Below are 20450 nucleotides of genomic sequence, written 5' to 3' on the forward strand. Positions count from 1 at the left end.
AGCCCGGACCCCAGAAGCCCAGTGATACCAGAAAAGAAGCTCCAGGGGCGCAAGCACATCCTGTAATATGCTCACGCGTTATAGGCACAAACCCGAGCTCTAACTTCACTCCCGCTAATCGCAAAGAAAATAAAGGGCGCGTCTCAATGCTCTCTCCTGCCTAGCCGCGTGGTTAAATTTCCGGCTCTCGGGCCAGCTAAGACGCGGGATTTGCGCCGCAGCCTCTCAAGTCCCAGAGCCGGAGCCAGGAGCTACTTGCGGCTTCTCCCATTTCTCCCCTAAGTGCGAAGGAAATAGCCCCTTTTGCTCTACGCCTGCGAGGCCGGCGGATCTGCAAGCCGGGCCCCGCTGGCGAGGACTCGGCGGGCCGGGGGGCTCCCCGGCGGCGCCTGCAGCGGCGGCTCGTCTGCGAGGGTTAACAGCAGTCCCCGAGGCCGGGAGGGTGCTGAGGCTTCCTCTCGCCGGCCCGGGAACGTGGATACCGCGCCCGCAGGATGTTCGCCGGCTGGGCCGGGCAGTCAAGAAACATGAGAAGGCCTTGGTATTCCTGTTCCCGGGCCGCGCGCGCCCGTCTGGGTAAATAAAGCCGAGACGACGGCGGTGGCTGCGGTGAGCGCGCTGGAGCCCGCGCCGAGAACATGCGGCGGGGATGGGAGTGCGCCTAGCCTCGACGCGGGAGAGCCAGCCGCCCTGCCGCCGGCCGCCGGCCCCACCGCCACAGGTACAGCCCTCGGGTCTCGGCGTCCCTACCCCGGGCCGCGGGCCGCGAGGCTCGCTCTTCCTCCGGAGCTGCTCGTTCCTTTTGCCCCGGGCGCCTCCGCTCTCCCCGCCCTTCCCCCACCCCTCTCCTAGGTCCAGTGGTCACGCGCCCTGGTGGTGGCCGAGGCTGGCCCGAGGGTCTGCGAGGAGCCTGGGAGCCCACCTGGCGGTTCCTCCTTGGCTTTAAAATTGTTCGCGGGCGTTGCGCGGGGTAGTTCCTCAGGGAGCTCGCTCCCCAAGATAGTTTGGAGTGAGTCAGGGTAAGGGTAAGTGGGGAATACAGGAGCAGAGAAGAGGCACTGGGGGCTGCGCTTGGGCCCCGGGTGAAGGCCAGGAACCACGCTTCGCACGCCCCCCCCCAACCCCGCCCGTCGGGACCCAGCTCTCGGACCTTTGCAGCCCCCTCCCACCTCGCCTGCTGCCTGCAGACCCAGACCGCGCCGGGTGTCTGTGGTTGCAATCTCTTGTGTGGGCTTGGGACAGCCGGGAAGGGTCCGGTATGGCAAACCTTTCAGCGGAGTCGCTAAGAAAAACTCGCCGTTGAATATGGGAGGACAGGACTGGGGTGGGGAAACACTGTGGGACTGGAAAAGGGTGTTTTACAAATAACGCAGAGTGAACGCAAAGCACTAAGTGCACTGATTTAAAAAGAAAAACAAAAAACAAAAACAAGGCTAGTCCTGACCTTAGAACAGGGGCTCCGAGCACGGAAATTTGCTTTGACACTTTTTGCCGAGGCTGTGTGCACACTCCAGACACGTACCTGTCTGCGTGGGAGGACTCAGGCTTACGGTACAAGCGGCAGCCAGAAGTCTGACTTCACCTCCCCACGAATACTCACGGTAGCTGTCGCTTAATCGCTATGGTCACGGCCCTGAATGTCACGCGTGGCCGCTGCTGTGGTGGCTGGAGGGCGGGGCAGGGGGCGTTGGCAAATGTGGGCGCTCTGCGAGGCAGAAGATCTGTCTGTGTTGGTGTGGCAGCCTGCGCAGGGGCGGGGCGGGGTGAGGGGGCGCTGGCAGCAGTGCGGAGGCGGCTGGGAAGAAACAGGAGCTACCCCGAGGCGCAAGGCGGGGTGATGGGGGCGGTAACTCGACTGTTCGGCGGCGCGGACTTGAACCTGAGGCCCGCGCTCTGCGGCCAGAGGCTCCCGGCCGCCGCGACCCGGGAGGTGAGCTGAAAGCTTTCTTCAACCACGGCAGCCTCAGGCTCGGTGGTGCGCGGACCGCGATGCCTCTTTTGGCTAACACCTGTGCAACCTCAAATGGTTCCCCCAGACCCCAGAAAGGGGCGGGTGAGGAAGGGCTCCGAGCTCGAGGCTCACCGCCGTGGTGCGGAAGAGGGCAGCACTGACAGCGGGCTCCGGGAGGCCCGGGACTCCGGCGCCTTTGACCTGTCGGGACCCTGCGCATCCTGGAGCGGGCTGGGGGATAGTAGGAAGACTCCGGGGGAGGGAGACAACGTGGTGCATTTGTCCCTGACGCCACTTAACTTTCTAGCTCTGGAGTCAGCTAACTTTCCCTGCCCTCACCCCCTACCCCCAGGGACCTTAACCGGAATTAGAATGCAGGGGTTTCAGCCAAACCATCCAGAATCGAGAAAACATGAAAATCCCCGGAATCCCGGTGTGGCCTGGGACTCATTAACCGGGACTTGCAGATGCAGTTGTTCATATTACCCAAAAATTTCCCTTCCTTCCAACCCCTCCTTAAAACCCCAGTGGGAGCTCCGAGATGCTTTAGACTTCCGTTGTGACTGAAGAACAACTCCCCCTCCCCCGCGCCTATCCCGCTCCGCTAACCCGAGTGCAGTTCTTCCAGATTAAAACCAAGAGAAGAACTCGTTTAAGAATTACTTTCCTTTGCCTACGCAGGTAAATTATTCCTGGTTGAGGTTCCTTGCGAACTAAATCGCCAGGGCAAGGAGGAGGGTAGGGACCTGTCCCGGGAGCGTGCGGGGAGTTGGGGGAGGGGGGAAGCGGTGTAACCAGGTGCGGAGAGGCAAGGGTTCCCTTGTCCAGGTGCCGCGGCGCCGCTCCTCCCCTCGGCTCCCCAGCCCAGAGCCTCGGCCGAGTCCGGGGCTCGGGAGGCACAGGGATGCGAGCACTGAGCGAGTAATGTGATGCATCTTCTCCTAGAACCCGAGCCCTGCGGAGCTCCCGGCGGCCAGGCCTCGAGCTGCGGCCGCCCAGCGAGCCCCAGCCAGCCGGCACCATGAACACCATCGTCTTCAACAAGCTCAGCGGCACCGTTCTTTTTGAGGACCGCGGCGCTCCGGAACGGGAACGGGGCAGCCGACCCTACGGTGGCGTCCTGGACAGTACCCACGCCCGCCCTGAGGTGGGCATTCCGGACGGCCCGCCCCTCAAGGACAACCTCGGCCTGAGACACCGGAGGACCGGGTACGCTCACCCTCCCGGGACCCCTGCCCGCCTGCAGCCCGGTCGGGTGGGAGCGGTGAGCGGCGCGGGAGTGCAAGTGGCAGCCGGGGCGCGTGGGTTAGGGGCCCAGAGTTCCCGGGAGGGCGGGTCTCCACCCCGGTCTCGCGGATTGTCCTTTGAAGGCATTAGTTTCTCAAAATATAGGGGAATCGGTTCATCAGGATAGCCCCAAAGAGGCTTGTTGGAAGCTGAGGACACCTGGAACGGCCCCCCAGTCCCCTGATACCCGGACCTCAGGGTAGGGGGCTACCTGCCCCTATCCGGACCACGGCTGCGGACGCGCGGCTGAGAGCGGGATGCCCAGGAACAGGGCAGGGCTGAACAGTCGGGGCTTCCCAGGTCAAGCCAGCCCCGTGGGCTTCCCCTCTTAGGTCACGACAGGGCCTAGCCACGGCCTCGAAGCTCGCCCCGCCGCCGCCAAGGTGTTGGCAAGGTCGGCTCTCCGCAGGGCGCCCCGGACGCGCGCGCGGCTCGGCAGGGCCCGCTGCGAGCCCGGGGGCCTGCCGGGCCGGGTTTCGGTTTAGCCGGGCGAGGGGCTGCTGGGGAGCGAGAACTCGCGGGTGGGCCAGCAGCTCCGGCTGCAGATGCGTCGCTGCGGCTCCCTGAGCGCCCCGCGGGGGGAGGGGCGGCCGTCCTGGCCGTCTCCACCTGAAAGATTGCATCAGCTGCTTGTTCTGCGGCGTTGTTGGTTAGTAAAATAGAGATTAGGTTTCTTCAAAATGTTACTACCAGCCCTTTCGGATGGAGTTGCATTTCAAAGTGTTTAAAGAGGCGAAAGTCCTGGAAGCTGCGGCGCAGGCGCGCGAGCTTCCCTGAGTGGCGGGGCGCGTGGGCGGCGGCGCGGCGACACCTCCCGGAGGCGCCGGGGAGCGCAGCGCCCAGCATCCGGCTGCGGGCTGCTTCGGCCCCTTCCCCCTTTGAATGTGCTTTTCTTCACGCACGGAGTTTTCCATACTTTTAAAACTCTCCCTTCAGTCGGGAAAAGGCCCCTAGAGTGGTTTTTTTTAGGTTCTGCGTCCTTCCTCCACAAACACTTGCTGGGAAAGTTTCCCCTTTTTCCAGAGGATCAAAGGAAACAGCTCGCAGAGAAAGAACCAGGGCGGCGGGAGGGCCATCATCCCTTGCTTTATTCCCGCCGACCAGTGGGCGACCTTTGCTTTGACCACCGGCGACGGGAAGCCCCCAGCGGCAGACATGAGTGCCCCTGACAGAACGTTCGAGAGCTGGCAGCAGCCTGACCCGGCCCACGAAGCCAGAGCCTCTCAAAGGCGCGGGTGCAGACGGGCTGGGAGAGGGCGACAGCCCTGCTGCGCAGATCCATAGCCTGAGTAACATTTTCCCTCAGATCGCGTCCCCATCGTCCCCTAAACCTCTCACCCGGCTACTGGCTTCAGGCTACCCCCCTTTCCAGATAAACTTAGTGTCCGTCACCGCCACATGACACCTGCGACAACCAGGCCATTTCAAAGACGCCCAGGGAAGGGTATTCGCGCCCGGAAGTCGTGTGGCCCCCGTCCCCGCCTCACCTCAGTCCGGGGGCGCCGGGCGGACGTGTCTGTGGAGCCGGTGCCCTGCAGAGCGGGACGCGGGCGCGGCGGCCGTTCCCGGGGGGCGGGGGAGCGCGGGGCTGCGGCGAGAAGGTGTCCGGCCGCGGGGAATCCCGGGGGCAGGGGCCCGGCGGCACCGCTCACCCCGGCCTCCCCCTCTCCCCGTGTCCAGGGCCAGGCAGAATGGCGGGAAGGTGAGGCACAAGCGGCAGGCTCTGCAAGACATGGCGCGGCCCCTCAAGCAGTGGCTTTACAAGCACCGCGACAACCCGTACCCCACCAAGACCGAGAAGATCCTCTTGGCGCTCGGCTCGCAGATGACGCTGGTGCAGGTAACCGCGGCGGACGCGCCGGCCCGCGTCGTGTGCGCGCGGATCTACACCTGGCGCCTTCGGCTGGGGAAGGATGGGGCGGGTGCAGGCCGGTCCTGGTGCTCCCGCTCCCGCCTCGGAGGATGCTGAGGGCTTGCAGGAAGCGTCTGGCTTTCCTCTCCATCTTACCTATCAATTCAGCGCTCGCGCTCGGTTCAGGAGGGGTTGCATGGTGTTTTGTTGGGGGGCAGGCAGTGAAAAGTCAACTGCGAGTTGTGAAAAGGTGTCTGGGAATCTGGACTCCTGTGCCCTATGTTGGTGGGTACAGATGGGACTCCCCGCAGTGATTTTCAAACTTAAGTGTGCATCAGAATCGCCTGGAGGTTGTTCAAACTCACGTTGCCGGGCCGCACACGGAGTTTCTGATTCAGTCGTAGGTTTGGGGTGGGGTCAATATTTTGCATTTCTAACAAGTTCTCAGGATCATAGTAAAGCGGCTGGCCCTGGATGAAACGTGGAGAACCATGCAGAAAGGCACTCTACATTAGGTATCCATATTAAAGATCAAGTACAGGGTAACGTAAAAATTACCTTTACTGACAGAGCTAGGACTTAGGGTGGAAGGGCAAGAAGTAGTTTTGATTTTTTTTTTTCTAATTTCTTTTTAAGTAAGAGGCATCCTCAGCATTAGCTAGAATCCACACAGTTTTGCTGCTAGTGAAGAGGCCAATTTCAAGTGATTGTTTTATTTCGTCAAGTGCAGAGAAAGAGTGCAAGTTTGTTTCTTCTCTAGTGAACCAACTCCATATCTGACTAGCTTTTTCCCTGCATGGTCTTATTTGGTATTCACAAAAACGTGGTGAGGTAGAGCAGCCGTGAGCATTTTATAGATGATGTGACCAAGGCACTGTGGCAGTTAAGTATTAGTACGGGGTAGAGGTAGGCCTGGAAATAATGTAATTCCAGATCAAATGCCACCACAGACTTCTTTAATAAATTTGGTGACATGAACTTTTATACATGCAAACAACAAATTTATTCAGAAAGCAGAGGAGGAGCTAAATAATTTGAGAAGTTTCATATATTATGGTAGCACTACATTACTGCGTTTGTGAAGTTTTGGTCATTCCATTAAATTTATAGTGAGGGAGGCCCCAAATAAAAGATAGTATTTAACTCCTAGATAAAATAAAACTTGCTTTCCAGAGTATTTAAGGTTGACATTTTAGGAATTGCCGGAAAGTTTGACAAAGCCTAAAAGTTGACTTGTATTCAAGCTTATTAAAACTATAATATGCATTTGTCTGCTTATATTCAGAATACAATTGTAGAGAAAAACATCTGTTTTGCTTCATGTTAACAGGCAATAGTATTAATAGTGATTTGCTGCAGCACTGGAGGGGAAAATTTATTTAGTGTTCTTGGCTTAATATCTGTTTAACATAAAACTATGAATTTTCAGTGATTCCAGTCAGAAAAACTTGACTTGTGAAAATAAATGCATATGTTCAAATTTCAGTTTAAACAGGTATGCTATTTATTTTGAAAATACACTAGTTTATAGAGCTATTTGAATGTTTCACAGTGATGTCAGCAATAAAACATTAGATTAATTTTGGTATATCATACAGTTCCATACTTAATGCTTGCAATTCTTTCATTCAGAAAGCAAAAAAATGACATATTTAGAACATTTTTTTAATTATAAAAAGTAACATTGTCATTAGAGACATTTAAATTTTTGTGTACAGTAGTTTTGTTGAAATGCAATACAAGTAGTTGTAATTTTAATACAGAACCAAATTATTTCCTACCTGTAATAGTTCAAATACAAATAACCATTCTCTCTGCATTAAGATCTTTGTAATGCTATTACGATTTTCTAATTATATTTTATATTCTCATTATATTTTCTCTTACACCAGTCATTAGCAAATAAAAATGCACAGAATTATTTAGGGGTGCCCGGGTGGCTCAGTCGTTAAGCGACTGCCTTTGGCACAGGGTGTGACCCCGGCATTCTGGGATCGAGCCCCGCATCAGGCTCCTCCGCTGGGAGTCTGCTTCTTTCTCTCCCACTTCCCCTGCTTGTGTTCTCTCTCTCGCTGGCTGTCTTTCTCTGTCAAATAAGTAAATAAAATCTTTAAAAAAATGCACAGAATTATTTAATTTTTAAATGGAGTAAACATAATTATTTATAATAATTAAATACCTGCTTAATGATTTCCAAATCTTTATAGTAAATGAAGTTGGTTTCTGGAACATTATAGTGATAAATGCAAAAAATCAAAATGTATAGAATAGCCAAGGGACTTTAAATATAATCATCCAATTAGGCATATTAGGATATCTATGTAAGAATATACATATATATATGTACATATATATATGTGTGTATGTGTGTGTATACATGTATGTGTATATATATATATATATATATATATATATATATATACACACACATATCTGCAGCTGACCCTTGAACAACACAGAGTTAGAGGGGCCAACCCTCCCTGCAAGTCAAAATTCTACATATAACTTTGACTTCCCCAAAACTTAACTACTAATAGCCTATTGTTGATTGGAAGCCAATACTGTACTTTTACAATAAAGTAAGCTAGAGAAATGAAAATGTTATTAAGAAAATTATAAGGAAGAGGGCTCCTGGGTGTCTTGGTGGATTAAGCGTCTGCCTTCGGCTTAGGTCATGATCCCAGGGTCCTGGGAGCTAGTCCTGCATTGGGCTCCCTGCTCAGCAGGGAGTCAGCTTCTCCTTCTCCCTCTGCCTGCTGCTCCCCTTGCTTGTGCTCTTTCTCTCTCTCAAATAAATAAATAAAATCTTAAAAAAAAAAAAAAGAAAATTATAAGGAAGAGAAAATACATTTATTGTACTGTATTTGGTGAAAAAAATCCACATATAAGTGGTCCCATGCAGTTTAAACCTGTGTTGTTCAAGGTTCAACTGCACTTATGTTGATATATGTGGGACAGTTTGTGAAAGTCAGACATACATTAAACATCTAAGCAAATTCTGACTCTATGGGAAACCAAATAAACTTTACACTTCTGGAGGAAAAAATATAAAGCTATGAGCTAAATAAAACTTTTGATCCCTGCAAAGTAGACCCCTATTTAATGAGTCAAGTTCTCCCAGTAAATAAATTTCTCCTGTGGAGTCAGGCTTCTTGAGAGGAGCGATCATGTCTTTTTCATCTTCATAGCCCCATATCATCCCAGCACCGTACTTTCCGTAAACTATGTGTACATTTTGCAAAGTGAATAGGTTCTAATTGGGGAATACCATTATAATAACCATGTGGCTTTCCAAAACACTGTTCTGAAAACTAGAGAATGTCTTGAAATCTGGCTAAGATATTCTAGTTTTAAAATCCATTCCATTGAACACACAGAGGTGTGTTCAATGTATCCTTAATGCTCTGTGATGGTTCTATAGAACAGCATGAATATAACTCATTTTACTATCTTCAGTACAGCTGGAAATATGTCATATTTTTATGTCTGTGGACAACTATGGAGTGTTCCCCTTATTTCTAGTTCTAAAGTCCTATTTCCTATTTATTGCAGTCCCTCCTATCTGGGTTTCTCATGACTGATGTTAATAAGCGGTTAACATAACTTTTATTCCTTAACTGTGAGAGTATCTTGTATTTTGAGAATTTCTTTTACACGTAACATTTTCCTTTTGGCTGTGTGTCAAACTGTTAAACTTTTCGTAAAATGTATGTTTGCCTTGTTTTGTTACTCTTAAATTGATAAGGAATGACCTAAAACCTGGTCAGCAATCTCCACTAAACCTAGAAGGAAGGAACTGAAACTTTAGTGAAAGAAATATTTTTAGGACCACAAAAGGTACTTTTTCTGATAATTAGAAGCCCTAAGGACGTTAATCCACACGTGCATTTTATTTATCCCTAAAAAATGAAGCAGAAAGAGTTATTTATTGTTAACCTGGCATCTTATGTCCTAAAGAGATACAGACTTTTCATAAAATTAACAGGTAATGACTTGTGTGTGTGTGTGTGTGTGTGTGTGTGTGTGTGTACTTTAACCAACCAAAATATTCCATTGTGCTTAATTTCTATGGCTGACCATTGCTTAAACATTATAAAAAATATACTCTGTATATTTTTTGAACAGCTTTATTGTGGAATAACATAAAGTGGTATGCAGTTGGGGGTTTGTATTATTGTAGGATATACAGCTTACTGCAGAGTAATTGGCTTGGAAGAAGTTTTTCAAAGAAGGGCAGATGGGTGCTGTATCTGGTTTCAGTGGTCCCCATTGTTCATGTGTATGTCTTTTTTAGTATATTTATATTTTTCCTGGATTAAAAGAGTGCAATGTCTCCTTGGGATGATTTCTTTCATGATCACAATGCAGAGTGCAATTCACATGGAGTTTGAGATTACATTTAATGATTGGATGTTAATGCTTCCCTTACTTATAGAAGTTTCACATTCCTATGATAATGTCTATGTACCATTGGTTAAAACTACTTGTTCTAAGATTTTGCCCCCTCTGTTAACATAGCTCCATTTTTGTTGGGTGAGTGATTCTGCTGAGATATATGTGCAGTTATCAACTGCAAGGATTATAGCAACTGTTAAATATTCAACAAAATCTCAGATTGGTCTTTCTACATTATTCCAAGTGTTATACTACATGGTGTAGAAATGAGGTTCTCAATATTTCAGTTGAGTAACTCAGAATAAGTTTGTTAATTCTGTATGTTCAAAGATGGACAGATGCCAGCTTATCCCTTTGGGTTTACTATAACGATTGCTCTGTCAATACGATGAATGTAAACACCTCGGTTAGAGTAGGGATGAAAATTACTTAGTTTTCTTTTCCAACTTCTAGATATTTGCTTCTCCAAGTTTTCACTGTAAAATATAGTGCTTCTTAAGCTCTGAGTTTGACATCAACATACTGTTGCAGAGCCTATCCATGGTAAGGAGGCCTGTTTCATGTAAAATAGAATTTAATGAGATTTGCATGACAACCTGAAGAAATCCATAGTAAGTTGAAGGTAGAAAATCTGAACTGGTATTTTTACCTTCTGTGAAACAGATGGAGTTTGCATTATTAGTTCATCAGGACAAAAAAATTGCAAAACAGTATTTATGCAAATTTGTTAACCAATTGTTTGCTGTTTACATGGCTTAATGCAAGCAGATATTAAACTACCTTGGACTATATCTAGCCCTTAAATTGTACAGTAAATTTCTGGTGATAAAATACTGGCAGAGTAAATATATTTGCAGATTGCTTGCCAGTCAAACTTACGAAATCAGGTTAGAGACAGCCCATGTTAAATATCAGCAAACCTTTCTGGAAAATTTTCTAATTTGTAGTTGATGTACTATGGTAAGAACTGAGTATATAAAACATAAAAAAGGATATGACCCCTATATATGAAAAACTGTAATCCCACAATGACATTTAAACATCCCCATTTTTGTATGTTAGAATTACAGTGTGTTAATGTTTTTGGAAATTAGAGGCTATTGCATTTTAATAAAAATACGAAGAATTGTATAAGAATTGGATTTTACACTGTACTATGTGATGCTTGTGCTGAAGTTTAAGGTTAGTTATGATTTAAGGGTACTCTCAATTATATAATATTTAGTAAAAATAATAAAAACATTTTGAAGTTGAATTCTAATAAATATAAGTGACATAGGTTAGGAGAAGTTGCCAGTCAGGGGACATAAACACACATGTCTGGTTGCTCAAAAGGGTGGTGGTCAAGGGCAGAAGGTAGGTTAGCACCAGCTATAAAGGGAATAAATTAACAATTTTGTAGGAGAGCATAGACTATATTCGCAGATCTTCATTTTTAGAATTGGCAAGGTTGTTAGGGACCATCTAATGCATTTTATAGATGAAGGGCTTAAAGTTCAGAAAAGTTGAGTGACTTCTCTAAATTCACACACGTTTTTGGCAAATTGAGAACAGGAAACTAGGTCTCTTTCCATTATACCCGTTACAGGATAACAGGACATTAATGAGGATTTGAAGAAGTTAAGCAATTAAATTGTAATGGTGCATCAATACTTGAATTTGATGGTGATGGTTCAGATTCATTCAAGTGCATAGAATGAAAGATAGGGAGCTTCAGAAAAAGAATGTTCTAAAATTCCCGATTACTACTATCAACGACATGAATGAATACTTTGGCCATGACTTGGAGAATAGAGGGAGGTTTGGGGACTGGACCAGGCATTTCATGCTTCCATAGTGAATGTTCACCTGTGTATCACAGTTAATACATAGTTCTATGCTAATCCTTCCGTGTGTGCAGGGACAAAGTTTATCCTAACAAAAACTTCTAGCACTAACTACCATGGCTAGAGCACAAGAGCTGCTCAATGTGTATTTATTGAATGAATAGTCTCAGAAGTTGTCTGTCTATAGAGGTTGGAGAAGACTTAGAATTTGAAGCCAGATTAAATCATTGTTATAATAGCAGAATAGGAAGAGGGATTGATAAAGACTAAGACTTCTGGAATGCCATGGTGAGTTATTGCATCAATGCACATAAATTTAAGAAATAGTTATTACTTAAGACACAAAGGAGGTAATGAATACTGAATATATATATAACGTATGATATATTGTCTATGTGTGTGTGTGTGTGTGTGTGTGTGTGTGTATAAATTGGGGAAAATTACCATGTTTTAAAAACCCGTGGAGGCAAAGAGGAAAAGAATTGTGGTTTTGTTTTTTTAAAAAGTAGGATTCACCATAGGTCCATTCAATAATTAAGTCTTGAGCAATGTGTAAAAATTGTATATTTATATTATAAATATAAAAAAAGAAAAAACAAACTTCCAATGCAAGCATTGCCACACAAACCATTATAGTAACATGGAGTCATGTTCTAGACTAAATTGGCAGAAAGATGTAATTCTCTTTCCACATTTCATCTTTTTAAAAGCAAATATTGACCCCTCGGGTTATTTACATATTTTTTTTTCTGATGATGGCCTGATATTTTAAAGGAAATCTCAAGCACCATTTTAACTTCTGAAAATCCAATAGCATATTTTAAAAACAATGGAAGTAAGTGCCCTTTGTTTTGCAGTGTTTGTTTCTTTGCCTTCACCTATTTGCTTTGGAAGCACTTGACTTTCAACTTAAAGCTGGGTGTTATTGGCATTTTTCTCCCTCTCCTTGTCTGATTGCTCTATGTCTGATTGTTCTGCTAGCTCCTCTTTTACAGTCCTCCTCCTTGATGTCTGGAGGTTTCCAGAGTTTGGGCTTCAACCATCTCTCTTTCTACCTACTCACAGCTGCTGCTGTCACCTCTGTCTCTTTAACCCACATCTGCTCTTCCTCTCCCTTGAGTCTCAGTTATCAATTTTATTTTCTTGCTGCACATATCACCTGTATGCTTTTCTAGTATCTCAAACCAGTCATTCCCCAACCAAGCACATTATTTCACCCTTGAACAGTTCTACTTTCTTTCTCAAAATGGCACTATCCTTGGGGCGCCTGGGTGGCACAGCGGTTAAGCATCTGCCTTCGGCTCAGGGCATGATCCCGGCGTTCTGGGATCGAGCCCCACATCAGGCTCCTCCACTGTGAGCCTGCTTCTTCCTCTCCCACTCCCCCTGCTTGTGTTCCCTCTCTCGCTGGCTGTCTCTATCTCTGTCACATAAATAAATAAATAAAAATCTTTAAAAAAAAATGGCACTATCCTTCTCTTGGTTACACAGGGATGACTCAGGGTCATCTTTAACTTTTCCCTCTTCCTCACTCACCACGGTGTCTCTGGAATTGGACTTACATTTGTTCCCATGTCCTCTTTATAGGGAACACACTTCCCTATCCCTTTTACCTGACACACTCCTTCAACGCTTCGCTTGATTCCTCATGAGGTCTTGGAAGTAACCCCTTCTTCCTTTGGACTCCTGCATCGTTTTATTTTAATGCCTCTTAAACCATTCATCACATTGTTTCTTGTATTAAAGTTATTTGTACACTCTCTACCTTTCTTACTAGACTGAGCATTTGATGGCAAGGGCTGTTCTTTTTTTTTTTTTTAATTCCCAGAATACAGTATGTGCTCGGTCTCTGTAGTAAGTGCTCAGCATGTTTGTTGAATGAATGAGTGAATGAATGGAATGACTGTCTAGTACTATTACCTTCTGAAAATATTTAATGATCAGAGATACTGAGAGAGGCTTAGGTCCTTTGTGGGAAAGTAATTATGTGATGGGTAATATTTTATGTTTTGTTAATTGAAAAATACAACTTTTTTAGGTGTCAAATTGGTTTGCTAATGCAAGACGTCGGCTTAAGAATACTGTTCGACAGCCAGATTTAAGCTGGGCTTTAAGAATAAAATTGTACAACAAGTATGTTCAAGGAAATGCTGAGCGGCTTAGTGTAAGCAGCGATGATTCATGTTCTGAAGGTTGGTTAATATTTTTATTTTGCTTTACCTCTGTTAATAAAAAGTTCACCCCATTTGCTATTTTTAAGGTTGATTCCACAAAACATGATGGTGCCATAATGGTTCTTTTTTACTGCATGAGGTAACTTCACTTTTACAATACCATAAATGACCAACAGAATTATGGCTATTTCCTCTTGTTTATAGATTTATCATGTGTCAGAATAACATTTTCTGTGAAATTCATTAATATTAAAATACCATAGGGAGAGATTACATAGATTCCTGCTTCCCTTGCCTAAAAATTAATCTTGAGTATCAAAGATAATTTTATACACTTTAAATATTCTGTCTTTATGTATATATTTAATGATTAACTATAACAGTTTGGTGGCTGGGGAAAAGTTATATGTAAGTACTACCTACTGATATTTTTCTCCCTTAGACGGAGAAAATCCTCCAAGAAACCACATAAATGAAGGGGGCTATAATAATCCAGTTCACCATCCTGTGATTAAAAGTGAAAGCTCGGTCATAAAAGCTGGAGTGATCAGGCCAGAGTCACGGGCCAGTGAGGACTACGTATCACCCCCCAAATACAAGAGCAGCCTATTGAATCGTTACCTTAACGACTCTTTGAGACATGTCATGGCCACAAACGCTGCCATGATGGGAAAGACAAGGCAAAGAAACCATTCGGGATCTTTTAGTTCCAACGAATTTGAGGAAGAATTGGTGTCTCCCTCATCATCAGAAACCGAAGGCAACTTCGTCTATCGTACAGGTAAGTCTGCGCTTTTCATGATACCTTGTTTAAAACAGAACTAAAACTGCAGCAAGGGGTCTATTTCAACAGGTATGAAGGCATAATTTTTATTGCTTTTGTATGAGATTATTCACATATAGCCCATGATTTAATTTGAAAGCTTTTGTTTTTAATTACCAAACGTGCTTGTTAGTAGATGATGTCTACTAGGGACTTTCACCCTTAATAATAAAGATGAGAATTTTCATCCTTAATACTCATTTTTAATCTCAATGATATACATTCTTGGAGGAGGAATGCCCTGAATTATAGCCAACCATACGAACACTTTGTATTTCATCTTTTCTCTTAAATTCTTTGATTGCTAATAGTGACAGAAAATGAGCACGAATTAGCGTGGGTGCCGAGACTCTTATGAAGGAAAAGTGTAGGTCTGGCTTAAGTTGCTTTGGAAATTTTACTTTTATTCCTGGAAAGCACAAGTAGGGCTGGTAAATAGCTTTGAAATTTTTACTTTTATTCCAAAAATAATGAATCGATTTCTGCCTGTCCAAAACTTTCTGATGGAGTAGTGAGTTTGGTAAAATTTCTATCTGCACTTCAGTTTCCAGAGAGTTTTTCTCGTAAAGAGTGTTTGAGCAAGTTGCTTCAGAACAAAGGATATGTGTGACCTACATCTGGTGTAGATAGAGTCCAGGTCCTGAAAATGCCAACAAATGAGATTTAGAAATGTTAGAGTTGGAAATAACTTCAGAAAGCATCTAGTCCAGCCATGTTGTATCATAGATAAGAAAACCCAGACCAAGAACGCATAGCTAGTTACTCTTCCTGGATCAGTAGTGCAGCTTAGCCTGCATAAGGGGCAGGGGGAATGTACCTACTACCAGACTATGATAACTCTTAATTATTACATATACCGACACCACTCACTTATTCAGTAGTTAGGATATGCTAGGCCCTCTACTAAATACTACACAAATGATCCTGCATGTAGTCCTTGTAAGGAGCTTGATATGTGAACAGGGGGGCTTTATAAAAGAATTTAAATTTGGTCTATTTAATATACCTTTCAGATTATTTAACTAGAAATCTTCTTTTCAAGGGTCTACAAATGTGTGCAGGGTATATTTGTGAGGATTGAGAGAAAATCTCAATACAGTTTTAAAGACTGAACCTCATATCTGTTTGCATCTCCAACTTCGAGAATAAAAACAACTCCAAACGCTCTGAGATACAAAATTAGTCTTGTAAATAATAATTGGGTCTAGGAAGAAGTAAAAGATGAAATAAAAGACTATTAAGCTATAACAAAAATTTTAAAACTGCATACGTAATGTCTAGCTAATGTGACCAGAGCAGAACTTGGAGATAATTCAGAGCTTCATGAGTTTTATTTACGGAGATAGGAAAAGATAGGAAATCAAGTCATTCAAGTACAGGTAATTGAAAAAGAACAAAAATAAAACAAGTTAAAATGGAAAGCTGAAAAATAAATAAAGAATTGATTCTTTGAAAGCAATACTGAAAGAAACAAGTAAAAATTGGCACAGATTAAAGTTGGAAGTGAGAAAGGAGATACAGCAATCAATACATAGTCATTAAAAATATTTTTTTAGATTATGGTGTACTATGCACAGTTGTTTGACAATATGCTATATGCGAATGTGTACATGAATTGGTATTATTCACACAAATTAAATTAGGAAATTATAATGAGAAATGTTGTAAATGACCACTAATTCAGGAAAAGTCACAGTTTTTAGTAAAGTCCATTCCGAAAACACATGATTTGATAGAGTCATTGGATTTTTTTCCAAACTTTGAAGAAATAATTAATTCTCATGCTTTATGCATTTTTCTGGAACATGCAAAAATGTGGAAAGTATGTCAGTTTTTAAAAATGTAAATGTTCTCCTAATCCAAAACCAGATTAGAATAGCATAAAAATCAACATTTTTATTTATGATACTGATACTGACTTTGAAGCAGCATGAGAAATATTGGTAACATAAGGTTAAGTAAAAAACAATTTAAAATTGTGGAAACATTGAATGCAGTTATGACAGTACAAGTATGTATAGACAAAAACAAGGAAGACTTTTGGAAACAATGGAAATTAATTTTGAATAGGTGGAATAATTGAAGGTCTGTTATTTTTTTTTAATTTTTTTACACATTTCTTTATTCTGCCCAGTAAAAACAACTTTGAAATTTACCCAGTTGTGATGAGTCTTCTGAAAATGCATGTTTTTTTCAAAGGTGATAAAATAGAAAACCGAGGAGGGAATAGCATGCCTATATAGTTGGTGCTTCTTGAAGTTAAGTATCTTGGCCATTTATTTTTATTAAAGTATCCAATGGCCTATTCATTTGCCAAGTTCTATTTTTAAATAAAAACCTATTTTTTAGTTATGCAAGCAATGAGAAAGCAGCCTAGACACGTAAACTTCTGGTTTTGCATGCATGTGTATAAACTTTAAAAAGAACAGAATAAATTTTTTTGGTTTTGTGGATAGAGAATTGAGAAAGACTGGTGGTCTAAGACTGGTTCTGCTAAATCTCAGCCTGAAACAATAAATGGCTGTCTTCTGGGGAAACCAAGCAACAACGTTGTTGCAGTTGTAGCTGAGTTACCACTCATGCATAAATAGTAGAACAGGGGATTTCAATAAATACTTTCTGAGCAACTGCTATGGTTTCCTCTGGCATACAGGCTTATTCTGAATTCCTTCAATTCCTTCTGGTTATATCTTTCTTTTTTCACCTAAATAGAAATCCTCTAAATCTGGTATTAAACGCTACTCCCCTCCCCCAATCCAGTTTTATTGTAGTGCAAGAATTTCATCTTTTAAATTCTTTTTCAAGAATAGATCGCCTTTAAACACACTTTATTAGTTTATCTATGCTAAAAACAACTGTATCCATTTTTCCACCCATTTTTGCTATCTTACGATGCATTTCATTAATGATATGGAATCAAAAAGCCAAATGAAAGAGTTGGTGTGTGGAAAGATAATATATCACTGAATTTCATTTCACTTGTTCTTGTTAAATTCTAGGAGGGCGAAACCTGCTAGATTATAAAGTAGTAATCCTAATTGAACCATACAGGCGATAGAACTCTTTTCTATGTTAGTGTGAATTAATCAGATTAGCTTCCTCTCCACTTGACTGACAACATCAAAGTAGATACAAACCTGTTTTTATTGATTTTATGTAGACATTAAATATTTCTCTGTAATCTGCAGTCTCCCAATCATGCAGAAAGAAAAAAAGAAGCTCTCTTTTCAGGGGGCATACGAGGCTTTCAATAAATATTGGCTAAAGCATTTCTGACAGCAGAAATTATAATAATAGAATTGATTAGAATTTTTAAGGTTATTGCTTCTAAATACAATTTGAAAAAACTTGAGAAAAGTTCGTCACTCAGTGTTGTCTGTTCAATTAAGCTGTCTAAATTAAAATTACAATACTTTTCATTATGTTAGGTTAATGGATGACAATTTTCAGATGTTTGATGGAGCGAATTCCCATTATAAACCAACCTCAAGTCCTCTAGTCCTTAGGTGGGTCTGTTCTCTGAGGTATCAGGATGAGGACTCTAGCTTTAATATCCACCTCCATTTCTACTGAATCAGTACTGATATTCTCCAGATGGGACCATCCGTGAAGGAGCCATCTGCCATCTGGGCCACCTTACAGAGTGAGTCCTCACTGGAGCCTTTCCTAACTTGCATTCAAGTTTGATTTACCCTCAAAAGCCTATCAAATTTTCTTTACTGAAGGGGAGAGGGGAGGTTTCTTAGAAGTGTACTGACGAGGGGAAAGTCAGGCAAGTCTTGAAATAAAACGTGTGGACTTCCCCTCCTTCTTTTGCTTGGCTTGAGGACAAGTCCCTGTTATGTTCTTTCTTTTTGCAGCTCACAAATGATCAACTTATAAATGGCTAGTACATTTGAATGGTTATTCTCTGAGCCCCACTGCTCTGCTAGTATATAATTCATAAATTTAACCGGCTCCCACAGGCAGAATGTTTAAACTTCATCTTGTTAAACTGTCTAAAATCCCTCTTAATTAGACACATCTGGTGTGGCAAAAACATATAGGCGGATAGAACTCTTTTCTATGTTAGTGTGAATTAATTAGATTAGCTTCCCCTCTACTTGACTGAGGTGAATATCCCTGAAGAAATGGAGATTTTGACTGAGAGAAGAAAGAAATCACTTATTTGGTGCATGGAATTCTTTGGAAGGTAGAGTCCATTTGGATGGCCTGCCACAGTTGGAGCAAAATGACAGAACTAGGGATTTTGGTGACTAAGGAAAGAGGAGCTAGGAAGTAGAAAGTAAATTTGGGAAGATGGCAGAGGGTAAATGCCATTTCCAAACATTTTTTCTCGGCTAAGGATGCCCCCCAAGGAATGAAACATGAGAGACTATGGACTATGAGAAACAAACTGAGGACTTCAGAGGGGAGGGGGGTGGGGGAATGGGATAGGCTGGTGATGGGTAGTAAGGAGGGCACGTATTGCATGGTGCACTGGGTGTTATACACAACTAATGAATCATCGAGCCTTACATCGGAAACCGGGGATGTACTGTATGGTGACTAACATAATATAATAAAAAAATCATTAAAAAAAAAAAAGATAACAATCTCAAAAAAGCAAAAATAAATACACCAAAAAAAAAAAAAAAAAAGGATGCCCCCCAAGAGGAGAGAGCTGTTCTTTTTTTCTCTCTCTTCCTGCATATGCATGTACTTTAGAATCTAAGCTGGCATTATCAGTGGTAAAACCCAGGTATGCACATGAGTTCAATAAAGCATTGGATTACCCTGGGATTTAACCTTAATTTATAGCAAGACTTCTTTGGAGAAGTGCACTCTCAGTTCTAAAAGCTGACTTCACAGGTGCATTTCTGAGATACAATCCACTCATACACGACATACTCTTTCATGCATTCATTCCACATACAGAAATGTTTATTAAGAGCCACTCTACACAGGCCCTGTGCTAGGCTCACTGGAGCCCTGTGTTTTGTGTTAGGCTGCTCATCAAAGAAACCATAGTTAAATGAAGCAGAAGAAAGATTTAAACAGCTGTCTTGGCAGATCTTTTTGAACAGTGAATAATCACTACTAATTTATATGTTTCATCAATTTTAGGTTTTGTGTTTGTGGGTAGCTTAAAGAAAGCTTCATGGTCAAAAGAAGGCTTTGTCAAGAGCCAGCTGTTAAAATAGTATGTGTTTCTGTGTACATGCTAGTTTCTCTGTGGGATTTTGTTGACCAGTAAGTCTGCTTTGGATACTTTTATCTTCTTTTATTTCCCTTTTTGTGCCTGTCACTTCCTTGTTTTTAGTGAAAGAACTAAGCTTTGCCCTTTTGGATTATTCCAGACATTCTTTTCCTGGCATGCAAATGATTGCTGATGTACTCCAACAGAGAATAATAAAACCCTCTATCACCAGCCCAGTTAGTGACATTTAAAGGATACTTGAAAGGTTATCCAATTTCTTGTCTTGTATCCTTACTACAATAATACCTCACCTATCAAACACCATCTGGGAATGAGGTATTCCACATAAGTGAAATTTCCAGATAGAAACTTAAGTACTGATTTTAAAAATATAGCATTTTCTGCTCTCTTAAGCTTATAATATTAAACACAGCATGTGGGGTGTACTTCAATATCCTCTCTTCTCTCAACTACCTCCTCCTATTGCTTTTTATATGATATTCTACCCTTTCAAATCAGTAATTTTAGGATTAGCCACAATCCTAAACTGGCCCCTAACACCTTTGAATAAAGAATGATGTCTTTCTGATAGCCTGTTGAAAGGGGTTCTTTCCTAATTACTGATTCCAAAGCAGTAATCTTATAAATGAGATCTATAGAAGTTCTGACTTTTGGGTAGGTGTGGGGTTTCTCTAGAATTATTAAAACTTAAGCATGATATTCTAAACACCATAGATTTTTAAATATTTATCAGTGATAATGAAGACCAAACACATTTATATGGACTATTTAAAAGTAGCTTGATTTTTAAAACTAAATTTCCCTAACGGATTCACTTGCAAAATTTAAATGAAATTGCATAAGTGTTCCACCTACTGTTAAAAATTGAGAGAGTAATGGCAAACAAAAATAGAAAAAAAGAACAACTGTTCAGGGGTAGATTTTCCTTCACTTTTCTTTGTT

At 42.9% G+C, this 20450-nt stretch overlaps 1 protein-coding gene and 1 long non-coding RNA gene across 5 annotated transcripts in view; one reads left to right on the forward strand and one right to left on the reverse strand.

Annotated features, from left to right (window-relative positions):
• The window catches only part of LOC123000269 (uncharacterized), a 241195-nt gene extending 239461 nt beyond the window's left edge, over positions 1–1734 (reverse strand). Inside the window, exon 1 of the long non-coding RNA XR_006408161.3 lies at positions 1523–1734. This is a non-coding gene — a long non-coding RNA (uncharacterized LOC123000269). The remainder of the gene's footprint in view (positions 1–1522) is intronic.
• MKX (mohawk homeobox) overlaps positions 328–20450 on the forward strand; it is a 64034-nt gene continuing 43911 nt past the window's right edge. The window contains exons 1-5 of one of the 4 annotated variants that reach the window (XM_044378562.3): positions 328–721; positions 2897–3160; positions 4919–5078; positions 13350–13503; positions 13928–14266. In XM_044378562.3, coding sequence (XP_044234497.1) covers positions 2973–3160; positions 4919–5078; positions 13350–13503; positions 13928–14266 — 841 coding nt within the window. In that variant the 5' untranslated portion in view covers positions 328–721; positions 2897–2972. Of the gene's footprint in view, positions 722–1797; positions 1931–2247; positions 2633–2896; positions 3161–4918; positions 5079–13349; positions 13504–13927; positions 14267–20450 lie in introns of those variants that run through there. The other 3 variants (XM_026483518.4, XM_057304657.1, XM_057304656.1) reach the window with 3 other exon arrangements.

Source organism: Ursus arctos, unplaced genomic scaffold, assembly GCF_023065955.2.
Source record: "Ursus arctos isolate Adak ecotype North America unplaced genomic scaffold, UrsArc2.0 scaffold_30, whole genome shotgun sequence".
In the NCBI taxonomy this organism is placed as follows: domain Eukaryota; kingdom Metazoa; phylum Chordata; class Mammalia; order Carnivora; family Ursidae; genus Ursus; species Ursus arctos.